Source organism: Clinocottus analis, unplaced genomic scaffold (genome assembly GCF_023055335.1).
Source record: "Clinocottus analis isolate CAN_PGR_092001 unplaced genomic scaffold, fCliAna1.0.p SCAF_12, whole genome shotgun sequence".
Lineage (NCBI taxonomy): Eukaryota > Metazoa > Chordata > Actinopteri > Perciformes > Cottidae > Clinocottus > Clinocottus analis.
In genome coordinates this window covers 11358843-11374344 of record NW_027175843.1, presented here as the reverse complement: position 1 = coordinate 11374344, position 15502 = coordinate 11358843, and the positions used below count along the sequence as shown (strand labels likewise).

The 15502-nt window shown below is 38.3% G+C and overlaps 3 protein-coding genes across 3 annotated transcripts; 2 read left to right on the top strand and 1 right to left on the bottom strand.

Moving 5' to 3' along the window:
• Positions 1-1504: 1504 nt before the first annotated feature.
• bbs5 (Bardet-Biedl syndrome 5) lies at positions 1505-5511 on the top strand. Its single transcript, XM_068571798.1, has 12 exons — positions 1505-1675; positions 1957-2039; positions 2137-2202; positions 2652-2701; positions 2907-3034; positions 3124-3259; positions 3614-3709; positions 4402-4464; positions 4566-4700; positions 4946-5029; positions 5258-5281; positions 5383-5511. Exons 1-12 carry the CDS (start codon positions 1614-1616, stop codon positions 5482-5484), a joined length of 1029 nt encoding a protein of 342 aa, XP_068427899.1. The 5' UTR covers positions 1505-1613; the 3' UTR covers positions 5485-5511.
• Positions 5512-6745: 1234 nt separating this feature from the next.
• klhl41a (kelch-like family member 41a) lies at positions 6746-10518 on the top strand. The gene is made up of 6 exons (XM_068572832.1): positions 6746-7831; positions 7929-8086; positions 8186-8293; positions 8392-8577; positions 9244-9390; positions 9487-10518. The coding sequence occupies exons 1-6, from the start codon at positions 6746-6748 to the stop codon at positions 9596-9598; spliced, it is 1797 nt and encodes a 598-aa protein (XP_068428933.1). The 3' UTR covers positions 9599-10518.
• On the bottom strand, positions 10317-15358 carry fastkd1 (FAST kinase domains 1). Its single transcript, XM_068572831.1, has 15 exons — positions 15050-15358; positions 14428-14911; positions 14261-14329; positions 13949-14074; positions 13463-13861; positions 13249-13359; positions 12717-12848; positions 12145-12631; positions 11949-12063; positions 11744-11872; positions 11495-11626; positions 11289-11402; positions 10910-11054; positions 10693-10807; positions 10317-10608 (listed from the first exon to the last, which is right to left on the bottom strand). Exons 2-15 carry the CDS (start codon positions 14772-14774, stop codon positions 10513-10515), a joined length of 2517 nt encoding a protein of 838 aa, XP_068428932.1. The 5' UTR covers positions 14775-14911; positions 15050-15358; the 3' UTR covers positions 10317-10512.
• Between the last annotated feature and the right edge of the window lie 144 nt (positions 15359-15502).

Sequence of the window (15502 nt, the reverse complement as noted above, 5' to 3'; positions counted from 1 at the left end):
CATTATGTCTGTTGGGTTCAGAAATTTCAGCGATTGCCTGCACTTTTTGAAAACTTTTGTCCTCACACAAATGCATTTCTTCCTAAAAAGCAAAACAGTGCTAAGAAGTTATGACCAACTGAATCAAATAGTGAAAAACTGTTGAAATGTAGCTGTTTCAACCCAATGACTGAGATTAACTTCTAAAAACAAACTTTATTACCTCAGTGAAACCAGAAGAAATCCTTTATTCAGGGTTTGGCTGAGTTTCAAATAATAAATTCAGAAATGTTAGTACAATTTAAATGAACCTGTATATCATTCTTATACCTCTATGAGCCACATGCTTTACATACTTTGTGTTAAAATAATGTATTAATGATTATGCTGAGAAATTTTGTGTGCATTGCGTTTGCTGTTATTACGATGTGTTCGTTTTGGCTGGCAGCTGTAAAAATGGACCATTTGGGTATTGCTTTCAAAGGTCTCCTGCAATTGCCATCTTAAGTTGAAGATTGGGGCTTTTTTGCACTCTATCCATTAAGGTCTGTCTATTTGGGCAGTATATGATTATCTGAATACAGGTTATATATGTTTTTTAAGAATAAAATGTAAAATGATGTTGGTTTGACTGTTTCTGTATTTAGAAAGGAAAACAATATTTGTATTATTATTAATTATAATAATTGCAATTGTACCAGTTATAATAATAATCATAATTGGCATCTGATATCAATTAATTGAATGACTGAATTAGAACAAATGTAATTTATTTTAATGTAAAGCACATACAGTTTTCTTCTCACACAGGATTTATGCTACTCAATTTAAGTGTGTCTTATATTTCTCTTTCCGTCTGTAATGAGCACCTTAATTGGTTGGACTTTCTAGCATTACTGCCTTAATTGGAGCATTAGGTTCAATAGTTTCCACTCCATAGTCAAAAGGCCATTTTCAACCTAATAAAGGGAACAAGCATATTTGACCTTCTGTTTGTAACACCGAGCAGGCTCTGAAACATAAATAATTGACTGGCCTTTTTCACATTAGACATTCTGACATGTCACAGAAGGGAAAACACAGATGTACAAAACTTATTGGACTTATTGAGCCGCTTTTATGAACGATGACTAACTGTCACATTGTTATGGCTTATTATTATACGCTTATTGATACGCTTGAATAGAACAGCCATTGTGTGTTAGTAACACCTTTGCTTATTTTAAGACAAGTCAATTAATAAAAAATGGAACGGATAAGGGCCTATTGACAAGACAATAGTTGTTCATAGTGTACAAGTTAGTGTGACAAGATGTATCCTTTCCCACAAATAAGAAGTGACATAACAGATGCAATACAATTGAATGTATAATATAGTTTGTTCTCACTGGCAGAAGAGTAGTTCGTGAATTAGTCATAAGTTAATGATTTTTTATAAATAACACAACTCATAACTTGTGTGATTGGAAACAGGTCCACAATATGGTCCTCTTTGCTTGCCGTCTGTTGCTAAGGTGATTGTGACGCTAGAGCGGATCAGATTAGCCAGACTGCAACTAGCTTAGCTAGCGAACAAACGCAAGTTAGCTAGTAAGCGTGAATAAACTAAGCCAAAGCGATTGTGACCTGCAGTCATGGCATCCGTTTTAGATGCACTCTGGGAGGACAGAGACGTTCGCTTCGACATAACAGCACAGTAAGTTACTTCACCATCGTGCGAACAAGCTAACCTAGCTAGTTAGCTCAGGTACGCTCCTTGGCCCTTCTTATAGCTAAAGGTATGTTACAGGCATGAAGATATACAGTGACTCGCTATTGCTAATACAAGACTGGTTCCTCAGTCAGAAAAAAAACATGATTTACGATAGATTATTGCCACATTTGTCTATATGTCATAGAGTACCATCGTCGTACCTTAAGCAGCTGTATTAAGCCTCGATAACGATCAGTCAATCTGGCGATCCACCCTGTACACAGGCAGATGAAAACTCGTCCAGGAGAAGCACTCATCGACTGTCTGGACTCCATCGAAGACACGAAAGGAAACAACGGAGATCGAGGTAGTTAAGACTATAAACTATAGTTTAAAACTTTCTGGGCAGCCTTGTGTGTGCTGGCGGTCACCTAATAGGTGATCATATCCAATATATTTTTCAGGACGACTGTTGGTAACAAACCTGAGGATCATTTGGCATTCGTTGGCCCTGCCAAGAGTCAATTTGTGTGAGTACACCTTTAGGGTTAGTTTAATGTGTTTTGTTTGTTTTGTTAGTAGTTTGACTGCCCTCTATTGGAAGTGCATGGCATTAAATTCCTTTTTTTTAAACATGTAAATGCACTTATTTTATAATAATTCAGTCAAACATGTTTTGATGTCATTATGTGTGTAGTATGTTCAATCAACTTTTTTTTTAAGTGTTTAAATGAATAAGCTTTACAAGTAATATTGAGTGCTTTACGGTAACTAAGAAATGCCTACTAAGAAACGGAATAAGAAACTGAACATCAATTTATATTGTAGGTTTATATCCCAATGCTCCTATTTTACTTGTATGTGCTTGCATTTCCAAGTTCGTGGCAACATGAGTACAGAGTCAAGATGATTAGGAGAGCAGTGTGTGGAACCACATAAAAAATCTCACCAACGTAAATGCTAATCTTTTTTTTTCCAGCTGTGGGTTACAACTCCATCATTAACATTACAACCAGGACAGCTAACTCAGTAAGTAAACTTCGAACAAGTGTTTGATGTCTCTGTTGAGTCTTTTTGTTTAGTAATTTTTAATTGGAAAAATGTTTCAATCAATGCAAGGACAAAGCCAATAACGGCAACATTGTTGTGATTAAAGGATGCAAAGTAATTAATAAATGAAGAACTTTACAAATTACATTGCTAATTGACTAATTAATTCAATGCTATTTTCCAGAAATTGAGAGGCCAAACGGAAGCGCTCTACATCTTGACAAAGTCCAACAACACAAGATTTGAGTTCATTTTCACCAATGTGGTTCCAGGAAGTCCACGGCTCTTTACTTCTGTTATTGCTGTTCATAGGTAAAACAATGCTGTGGAGTAAATTCTCTGATTACATTCTACATAAGCTGTATCTCATACTAAATACTTTTGTTTTTGTTTTGTTAAAGGGCCTATGAAACATCCAAAATGTACAGAGACCTGAAATTGAGAGCCGCTCTCATACAAAATAAGCAGCTAAGACTCTTGCCCCGAGAGCAAGTGTATGATAAAATTAATGGAGTTTGGAATTTATCCAGTGATCAGGTACAGGTGCTTAAGTTATGTCTGTCAAAAAGTTATTTTTATCAATTCAGCATTTTTCAGTTTACATAAGTGTTATTGCTCAGACTAACACTAAACTAGCTCCACACAGTTAAAATGCTACATTTCATAGCCCAAATGCTTGAAGGTGGAATACTTTCTATTGTCATTTTAAATAATTTTCTTAATGATTAGTAAAGTTCTATGGAATGTTCATTAGGAATATAACAAGTTTCCCTACATTAAATATGTTGTTAAGACTCTGAAACTAATACTGTAAGCGTATTTTTTGATTATACTAACTGGAGATAGTTTGTTTGCAATATGTGTAACTTAATTCATTTTCTTTTCTTTTAGGGTAACCTTGGAACCTTCTTTATCACAAATGTTCGGATCGTGTGGCATGCCAATATGAACGAGAGCTTCAACGTCAGCATTCCTTACCTTCAGATTGTAAGTAATACACCAAATAATATTAACAAGCTAGTCCTCACTTTCCACCTGACTTGTCATGGAAATGTGCAAACTTAAAACATTGTTATGCTTTGCAAATATACTATGTTTACCTTTTTGATCGGTTCTAAGACACTTGATTATCTCTCTCTTTTCCTTTTTTTTTGCTCTTTCATGTCATAAAATGTTTTGAAACTCAGATACTGTAATGCAGATAATGGTATTGGTAGCTTGGGCTGGTCCGTGAAATTATTATGGACTAACCCTGTTTACATAATGTCCTAACAAACATACACACGATCAATTATGTGCTAAGGAGCACTTAAGTTAAATAACTCTGTGTGGTTAATAAATTGTAGGATGCATTTTTAATACAGTGCACCAAAAAAGACAATAACAAAGACACAATTATAGTATGAGCTACTTTTAGGTTGGTTTAGTGTAGATCCACACAACAGAGTCATGAGGTGCCTTTGTGATGTTCTATTCTGTTTTAGTTTGTGCATGATAAGTTTGTTTAGTGACTCATCTCAGCAGCTCTGGGTCACTGCAGCTCTTTAAAATTGAACACCACTGTACCCTTGCACATAATTTGCAACATATGTTCTTGTTTCTGTTGTAAAATCATGTGTAATGTATCTTCCAGTTGGATTGTGTATTTGTTTATACTACTTGTATCTTTTTCCCTCCAGTGGTCTATCAGAATAAGAGATTCAAAGTTCGGCTTGGCTTTGGTGATAGAGAGTTCACGCCAGGTAAAATCTGCAGTTTGAGTCTACTGAACTGATCACAATATAATAATGTAATACTTGTAATAATGTAAGTGTGAGTAATAAACACACGCTTTGTTTTTTAGAGTGGTGGCTATGTGCTCGGGTTTAAGATCGACCCAGTGGACAAGCTTCAAGACGCACTTAAGGAAATCAACTCATTGCATAAGGTGTACTCTGCCAACCCAATCTTTGGTGTGGAATATGAAATGGAAGAAAAGGTAGGCATCCAAACATACTATGAGAATGAATGACCATGAATACTTTAACAGTATAACAGTAGAGCATGTCAGAAACGGTAAGCTGTGAAAGTAAAATACTCTACATGTCGGTTTTTGAATTACTGTGTCATTTTTAAAGCAAATTTGTTCTATCTACATTCCCATGATTGTGTTTACATACTCCCTTGTCACCAGTTCGGCTGATTTTGTAGTCATAGCGCTGTTTGTCCTCAAAATGATTTCAGCCCCAGCCGTTAGAAGAGCTGACAGTGGAACAGCTTCCAGATGACGTGGAAATCGAGCCCGATGAGCAGACTGACGCTTTTACGGTGAGTTACACCCCTCTGGGAGTCAATGGTTTAGTTTCTAGACTCTCAAAATAGCTGCCAGCTAATTCACTCCAGCTTAATGAACAAACATGAATGTACTGTATGTTGCCGGGGGTGCTCGTGTGTGTAGGGCGCAGTATTCACCAGACAACAGTTACCTCTTATCACAGACTGCATGTTCCAGATTCTTTTTATTCAATGTGTGATTTGTGTGTTGCTTCCCCACAGGCTTACTTTGCTGATGGAAATAAGGTAAAGTCTCACAATTAGTTTTATCACCAACTATAATTGTAAAAAATGTTGTATAGTATGTTGTGTTTGACTATTTTTATTTGTTTACTGATGTTCCAAAGCAACAAGACCGTGAGCCAGTTTTCTCCGAGGAGCTGGGCCTCGCCGTTGAGAAACTGAAGGACGGCTTTACACTTCAAGGACTGTGGGAAGTCATGGGCTGAAATAATATGAAACGTGTATTTTTGTTGGTAAAAGTTGTACAGTTTATGCTATATATACTATTTCATGAATAAAAATACATGTATATATATATATATATATATATATATATATATATATATATATATATATATATATATATATATATATATATATATATATATATATATATATGTGTATATGTATATGTATATATATATATATATATATATATATATATATGTGTATATGTATATGTATATATATATATATATATATATATATATATATGTGTATATGTATATATATATATATATATATATATATATATATGTGTATATGTATATGTATATATATATATATATATATATATATGTGTATATGTATATGTATATATGTATATATACATGTGTATATATATATATATATATATATATATATATATATATATATATATATATATATATATATAGTGAGGTTATTGTATAAAACAGTCTATTGTCATGGCTAGAATGTAAAAAACAATGCAGTTTTAAAGTTAATAAATGCATTTAAATATATATTAAAGAGTCTTTGTTTTACCGTCCAATAACAGGAACGCAGTAGGTTTATACTGTATCTCGCACACAGTTATATTGTGGAAAGAACACAAGGACCTCGGGCTAAATACATTACTAGACAAGAGGCTGATGTATTTAAAAAATCTGAAGAGGACAAACTGTCACCTCCTGTGGTGGCAGCTGTTCACTGACCCGGTCTTGTTAGATAACTCCCCTCTGGATGTGTCACAAACAAATCCTGATCACTATTGTAAACTGGTCATTACTATCACTGAAGCATGACTCACTCCGCATGTAGAAGTCTCCAGAATATACAGACTTGTAGTCAATGAAATCTTATCTGCGAACACAAGAGCTGGAACAAATAGTCCTGTCTGTATGTTAACCTGTTTTGCTGTTTTTTTTCTAAAATAATATATTTTACCTCATTAGATAAGATCAACATTAAATTGAAAGATCATAGGTTATTTCTGTGGCCATATACAACAATATTGTTACGAATCACCAGGGTGACAAGGCTTCACAGTTGTTTTTACTCTATGACAGCTGTGTGAGCTCTCCTGTTTGGCCAACTTGAATTCTTCATGGATGGGGTGGCTGGCTATATTTAGAGGGGGCACGGTTATATTAAAGTGGCTTCAGACCTGGCTGCCTATAGTTCTCTGTTTTCACCAGCCAGGACGGTCTGTCAGGAACACCTCCATCCACTCCCTGTCCTAAAAGAATGGATCCCCAAAGCATGAGGGAGGATCTCCGCCTGTTTCAGAGCACTTTGCTGCAAGATGGACTCAAAGAGCTCCTGAATGAGAACAAGTTAATTGACTGTGTCCTAAAGGTTGGAGACAGAAGCATCCCCTGCCATCGCCTCATACTGACAGCTTGTAGTCCTTATTTCCGGGAGCTGTACTTCTCAGCAGATGGCAAGGAAATGGATACAATGGAGGTTGTTCTGGAGAACATGGATCCCAATGTGATGGAGGCCATTGTAAATTACATGTACTCAGCAGAGATTGATATCAATGAAAACAATGTGCAGGATGTTTTGGCCGCTGCCAATCGTCTCCAGATTCCCTCGGTGTTTACAGTTTGTGTGAATTATCTCCAGAAGGGGCTGTCGAAGAAAAACTGCCTTTCCATCTACAGGCTGGGACTGATGCTGAGCAGCGCCAGACTAGCCTTGGCAGCTCGAGATCACATTGCAGATTGGTTTGAGACCATAGCCAAGGACGAGGACTTCTTAGAGCTCACTCCACCTGAACTCTTTGCTGTTATTGGAGCTGATACTTTGAATGTAGAAAAAGAGGAAGTGGTGTTTGAGACCCTCATGAGGTGGATCAGAAAAGACAAAGAGAAGCGTGTGAAATCCTTAGAGGAGGCCTTTGATTGCATTCGTTTCCGTTTACTCCCAGAGAAGTACTTTAAGGAGAAGGTGGAGAAGGATGACCTCATTAAGAGTAATCCTGAGATTCTCAAAAAAATCAAAGTCATTCAGGAAGCCTTTGCGGGAAAGCTGCCCGAGAAGACTAAAGGAGAAAACGATGAAGAAGGAGAGGAGGGAACGTTGCCCGGCTATCTGAAAGATAAGCGCAGATATGGCATGTATGCCAAAGACATGGTTTTGATGATTAATGACACTGCGAGCGTGGCTTATGACACCCAGGAGAACGAATGCTTTCTCGCTGCAATGTCAGAGCTGATCCCCCGAAACCACGTCAGTGTGGTGTCGAAGAACAACATCCTGTATGTGTTGGGAGGACTGTTTGTTGATGAAGAGGACAAAGAAAACCCATTGCAGTGTTACCTCTACCAGGTATAAAGATTACATTTACGTTAAAGATGTGATGGAAACATCAAAAGTAATTCTCTATTTTGTTTTGTTTTTTAATATTTTAAAATGTGTCTTTCAGTTTGACAGTCTCACTGCTGAATGGGTTGCTCTGCCACCCATGCCCTCTCCCAGGTGTTTGTTTGCTGTGGGGGAATGTGAAAATCTCCTCTTTGCTATCGCAGGAAAAGATTTACAGTCCGATGAGTCTCAGGACACTGTCATGTGCTACGACACTAAGTAAGTTCAGAGCCAACCGTCTTGGATATGCTCGTTCAGTAGATTTGTCTCATTGAATGCTCCTATATTTAATTTTTAAATACTGTCTATCCTTTTTAGAAAAATGAAGTGGACTCAAACTAAAAAGTTGCCCACGAATATCCACGGCCACTGTGTGGTCTCTGAGAACGGGCTGGTGTACTGTATTGGAGGAAAAGCGGATGACAAGTAAGATTTAAATGCCAAAACAGTTCATATTAAGTCAAAATGTGATTTTCCGATTACACTAACCATCCTCTGGAATCATATTTGTCTCGCTGGTAAAGTAAAGCAACCAATAAGATGTTTGCATACAACCACAAGAGATCAGAGTGGAAGGAGGTGGCCTCCATGAAAACTCCCAGATCCATGTTCGGGGCAGTTATCCACAAGGGGATGATTGTTGTCGCCGGGGGAGTCAATGAGGAAGGCCTCATAGCCGCATGTGAAACGTATGACTTCGGAACCAACAAGTACGTGCTTTATTATTATTATTATTATGTATTATTATAAGTCCTTCAAGTGTTGTGCATGGCTGGTTATTATTATTTACTCATGGCAATTTTTATTTGGTTGTTCACAATCAAAGTTTAAATATTTAACGATGTTCAAATAAGTTTCAGTCAAATATTGCAGCTTTTTAAACCTAGGAGTGGGATTTTTTTTAAATCACATTTTTATTCTCGGGGTCACAATTGTTTCTCAATTCAGTGAATGCGGTTGCAAATTTCAGGATCTACTCCTGTTCGCTGTGCACCAACAAAGGCAGTCTGGAAAATTATAGCCTAAAAGAAATTTTGAAAATCAATTCATGAAAACATTGTAAAACACTATTTCTCAGAATTAAAAGTTGAAATTATATATTTTAAAAAAATAAATATGGTGCCTGTTGGTATTTTTTTTTATGGTTTTACAACAAATCTGACAAAAATTGCCAAACAAATTTTGGAAGTCGTGAATCAATTTAGGATCTTAGAAGATAACTTCTTTAGATTGCTCAATTTCAAAGACACTAAAGAGCTGAAAACCAAAACCCGGGGAAAAAATAAACACCTATTATTTGTGTAATAGATATGCTTTTTCATAAAGAACAAACAACATGGAGATGTCACATTAATACAGCTTCAACCTTGTTGTAGGTGGTCACCCTTCACAGACTTGCCCCAGGAGAGGAGCTCCGTCAACCTGGTGAGCTGCGGAGGGCAGTTATTCACTCTGGGAGGCTTTGCCATGGTGGTGAACGAGAACAAAGAGTGTGCACCAAGTGAAATCATCGACATTTGGCAGTATGTGTTGATTTTGTTGCATTAAATCCATACATGTGTTAAAAAACAATCTGACCAGTGGAGTATTATAATGACATGTTTTCACGGTCTCCCCAGGTATGAAGAAGACAAGAAACAGTGGACTGGTATCATCAGAGAGATGCGTTACGCAGCTGGTGCCTCCTGTGTGACTATGCGTCTGAACGCAGCACGAATGCCCAAAATGTGACAACAGTCCTGGGGCCGATGAGGCACTTTAACTTAACTGGTGTAGGCGAATTATTATGTACATGCTCTTATTTAGTGGCTGGTTCTTGGAAGTCAAAATTTTGATGTAACACATGTTCCCTTTGCCGGTTTTTTGAGTGGTTTAATGACATCATGGCTTTAATTGGCTTTTTGCTTGACATTTGGACCTGACTTTATTGTTTATTCTTATCTACTAAAACACACCACTTCCACTTATTAAAACATTTAAGGATTGCATAGAAATTCATGTTTGTGTGACCTGAAATTATTCCTTCTCCAGTGAATATCATGTACTCTGTGTCTCTTCAGTATTACCATATTATCTCATACAGGCTCACTGTGTCTAGTTGATTGTTGTATTTTAGATTGTTTTTAACACAGCTCATAAAATATGCATATTATTCAAGCCCAGAAATGTTGTGTCCCTGTGCACCTCATGAGTAGCATCACCTGAAACATTTTACACTTTTGTTGTTGTTGTATGAGTCAGAGCAGAATTGCCTAAATTAACCAAAGATTCAGTTGGGAATAAGAGCTCACATAAGTCACACATGTGAAGGAGGTTTGTAGTACACAAGATGTGTTACTTGCTGTACAATGTTCAACAATATATAGCATATTATTTGCAAGAAAACTGCATGATAGATAGGTTTATGTTGTTTGAGCATCACTGACAATAACCTATTATTGTTGGATATTTATTTGAAATATAAATTTCAATACAAAAGCACATAATACACAATCTCACTCAACATGATTGAGGTCGATTCATGTAACTAAAAGGAACACTTGATATACATGAACATACTAGAAATGTATTTAGTCCAGAACTCAAGTGTGTCAAAATGTCAAATGCAACATTACTTATTGTTTACTGTTCAATAAATAAGGCCTTCAACGAGAGAGCTCCCTGAATATGTTCATCTTCAGATATTTTTTCCAGGCATCTGGTGTTGAAAGCTCCATCGAGTTCCATTCAAAGTGAGGGATCTGTAAAAGTGTCACAGACATTTAATATGATTCAGTGGGAGAGAAGACTAACAGCACACACAATTTGAAATGATGTCTTCTCACCTGAACCACACGGTATCCCAGAATTTCAAGGTGTCTTTTTCTCATCAGGGCTTCACCTTTTATCCATGCAGAGTTCTTGCAAAAAGACCTTGAATCGAGAAAGTCCACAGCGACTCTGAGGCACAAGTAAAAACAGGATGTCAAACACATTTTATTTCTGAGTTGTCTACTTATTCATCTTTTTTTAATCCATAATGTTTGTTTAATGGGTCCCTACTGCTGAGCTCCAGGTGGAAGCACATCCCGGATGATTTCCTCTGAGCTTTTCCCCCAGTGAACTTGTCCTCTGTCTGAGATCTGCAGCATGCTGGGCTTGCTGTAGGGCAACGGCTGAAGGTGTTTGTCCAGAGTGCACTCAAAGTCTGAAAAGGCAAACGTGGTCACATGACATTTCTGTCCTGAGAATATATTGAATTTTTTCGGGCTGAGTACGTGGAGATTTTTACTGAATGAAAATATAATGTTGCGGTTACCTCAAGGCTTGTATTTAGCAGTTATATATAATGCATTTAAATTACTTTTTCAGAATAGAATAGAAAACATGCAATGAAATATCATATCAATGTTAAATACAGAGCTTTCCCAATATCACTCACCGATGGTGTAAAAGTATGGAGTCACAACTGCTACTCGGACATAGTTAATGCCACCGAGAACGTCACCCAACATTTTGTGGATTTGCTGTTGCACAGGACTGACAGTGCCATTACCTGCAAAAAAAAGGGGTATGGATTCGTGATTTGTTGGAATTTTGAACACCCAACAAAATACTAATACATAATTTTTCATTGATTCTTTTTACCTTTCTTTTGCAAAAGCTGGCAGTAGCGCTCATGAAACCATGGCACCTGGAACTCGGGACACTCGAGACACACGGCGCGATTGAGCTCCATGAGGCGTAGTCTATTCCGCATGTTGAGGGTGTCAGGGAGAGCTGGAAGAGGAAAGGACCACAGTTCTGTTGGTTCTATTGAGGTGTGACGTGATTACATCTCAAGGTAAATATTGTGCTACCGATGCATTTCAAAACACAAGCAAAGTGGAGACATACTTTCTAATTGGGCATCCAGCTTTCCCAGAAAGTCTATACTGAAAATCTCTCTGACGAGTTCCTCGGGAAAACAGTCGGCCACAGACAAATTGTACGCCAGGAGAACGAGCAGATGTGGGTCAAAGGAGCCTACAAACACAAAGACAGCTGCTATTGGAAGCTTGAAATAAAAAAGTACACAAATGCGTAAAACTGATTGACTTACTGATATGAGGAAGAAAACGCTTAATGCAAACATCATACAACTCGTCTGTTTGTTCTGCATCATAATTCAGGACAGAGAACGGCAGCAAGATGGTGTATGTTGCATAGTGGTGAATCTGAGAAATTATACAGAAAAAAATACAGTTAATATGTTTAATTAATGCAAACTTAACATGTGATGACGTCTCTTAGGGCACCTTGTGAATGTCTTTAATAGCCACGCTGGCGATACGGTCCATCAGGGGAGGGCAGAGGTGATTTATTCTGGTTAAGAAGAGGGCCAACTCAGGCACATTGGTCCAGTGTATTTGGTCTGTCATCCTCTGCAGCATGACCATCGTCTCATCCAGCAGCATTTCCTCGAACCACTCTCCCGAAATGTACTTGAGCTCCTCTAATACCAAATCCAGCCGGTTGGCTGTTTGCAGCCTCTCGTGCCCGCAGCGGTTCAGTCTCTGCAGCAGACGGACGTACTTGCTGGGAGTGTTGTGGCGGTAAGAGGGATCATTACGCACCCACTTGGCAACGACATGAGAAATGGTGTTGAGTTCATTGAGATTGCACTGGGTCACCACCGCATCCACCCGTGAAATCACACCCTCGTCCATCCGTGGGCAGGGCAGCATGGACAGAACGCGGGTCAACATGGTCACTTCGTAGGGGTAGAATCTGTGCTCTAAAAATCTGCAAGAAAAAGTGTAATTGGTCTACATTTTCTTCCATCAAAAAGTGAAGCGGAATGTCCTCTTTAGCTTAAATAAACACTTACTTCACTAAAATGTTTCGTAGTTTAGTAAAGAGTTCAGGGTTCTGGTAATGCATCAGAACAAGAGCTTGTGCGATTCTGGCCACCTCCACTGGCTTGTAGACCTGAAGATTCCTTTGGATCACTAATGCAATTCTGGAAAATAATATCGTAATAATTATATTTGCCAACTGATGTAATGAAAACACTGTGAGAAACTGCTTTTTTAAAGTCAAGAATTAATTTTTAGTTTTAACTTTTAACACGACATGAGTGAGAGGTTCTTTGAGTGCTCAGAAACATATACAAAATAATAGAAAGATCCATTTCACGAAAAACGGCATCTGCCGAAGAAGATCATGAAACACAATTGAACACTTCAGAGGGGCTTCGATATATTCCAAAGTCAAGAACATTTAATCAATCTCAGTTTTGTCATCTATGTACTGAAATTTCAAATTACTTTTCAGTTGAAATATATGATCATATTGATGTATCTGCAATAAATTGATATTAGCAAATACATTGTTGTTATATGGCAGAGATCTGAACTCACTTGTTCAATAAGCTAAGATTCCTGCTCTTAGTCTCTTCTAGAGCTTCAAGTACTGCCAGAGCTTGATGTGCACTGAGCTCGTCTGCCAACATGAGGGCCGTGTTTTCCAGCCTGAGAGGGATGACATTACATAAGAGACATGTGAAACTCAAGAACTGCTGTAAATTGGTTTAGATTTTCACTTATGGATCACTCCATTGATAATGATACACACCCTTCTTTGAGCTCCCGACCGGCCATCGGCGCCAGAGCGACGAAAAGTTTGGTGAAGGAGAAGGGATCGATGCTTGAATCAATCAGCTCCGTTAGTCGTTGTTTGACAGCCAGCCTAAAGTCACAGTTGTTGAACTGCAAGGACTGATACAGCCCCATGATGAGGCTAATATTATCTGTGTCCAGTCTAGGAAGGTTGCGCAAGATGATCTTGTTGCACTTGTCCAGCAGAGGCCGATAACTGTGCTTGACGTTGCGCAGAAATTGCACCACTCTCCGCGTGTTGTTATAATTTGAGGGATCCATGGTTTCTAGGAGATGGTCTGCCCGGCTAATGAAGGCATCCCGAAGCCGGGGAGACACCAGGGACGACACGCTAATCATCAGTGTAGTTAGGACCCTGGGAAAGACAACCAGTGTCAATACACAATATGAAGTACTTGAATTTGATTAAATATTTGTCATTTGATCCGGTCTCCTGACCAACCTGCCATCATCAATGGAAGACAACCTCTGATCCACAATACTGGTGATGTGGCCCATTAGAGGACTGTTTTGAAGGTGCTGATCACTCAAACAGATGGAAAACTTGGATAGCGATGTCAGTGGAAATCTGCAAAAATCCACATTTGTGTAACATCTCATTAGTGCTGAAACAATCAGACAACTAATCCAATGATGAGGTATTTTATCTATTTTATAGATTAATTGAGAAAATATTTACCAAATCGTTAAATAATGAAAATGATAGTTGCAGACTTACATCCCATCAGCTCAAAACAATGTAACGCAATCATACCTGTCGATTCTGAGCCAAGCTTCTGAGACTAACTGCTGAACAAGGGAGTCATGTTGATCCAAGTTCAACCTAAAGGATGGTCAATAATACAGCATGTTATAGTTAAGATATTATGATATCAATACATACATAGACTTAAACTTGATTGTGTCTATATCTTAACGTACCTGAGGAAACTGTAAAGGATGTCGACCAACATTAAATCATCCATAAGAGCAATTTTGTTCTCTGCTAAAACCCTGAGAGTCAAGAACTGTGGGTGCCTCCTGATGAGCTCCACAGTCCTGAGCATCTCTGGCTTCTCTTTCTGAAAATGCCACAGCATCCCAACAGCCTTGCTGACATGGTTCACTGTGAGCTTGGCTTTGTTCTTGCCCACCACATCAAACACCTGGTCTTCTGCCGAGCAAACCCGCAGCTGCTCCAGAACCTGGTCTCGGTTCACTGCCCCCCCATGAAGGAGCCTCCGAAGGAAGGAATTCACACACCGGACCCGAAGCATCACCGCAGACATCAGCTCAAATGAAGTATGCACTGGGGGTCTTCATTGTACCAAAAAAGGTCAAAAGCAGCAGGTAACCTCAGCTAGCTGAGATCACACCCACAATACAGTCTGGAGGGAGGATGTGTGATGTGTTCTTTTAACAACAGCTGGAGACACAAAAAAACACAACCAAAGACACCCATTACTATATTTATACAAATATCACAATGTATTAAAATATGTTGTGCTCCAAATTACATTATATTACACAACACTTGCATGACAGTTCAGTGTGACATGCTGACCTCGGGTTCGGAGGATTTCATCTCGTAGAAAGCTGCATTTTGTTATTTCGTGTCACTTCTCCTTAACGTTACGTTGTCACCACGGTAAGGTGAGCTGCCAGTAGCGACGTTCAGTTGGGTAACACGGTATTCACGTGCGTGGAGAAAAGATCACTTTAGATCACCGACAAAGGCAAATTACTCCGTCGCTGGCTTCGAGGATGTATTTAGATGATATAAAAGAAAACTGTGTATATATATTACAGTAATAAAATACAACATTAAAATCACTTTTTCAAAGTCAGCATCAGGTCAGCATGGGTGCTGCAATACTTCTCTTCCGTAGCGCGTGACGCAAAGAGTCATTAGGTTTTTCATACCCTGGGTTTTGACATTCAGGCAGCAGGCACACAGTTGCCGTGTAGGATCCGTGTACTTTTTGATAGTTTGTTTAATCGAAATCGTTTTAAAAAT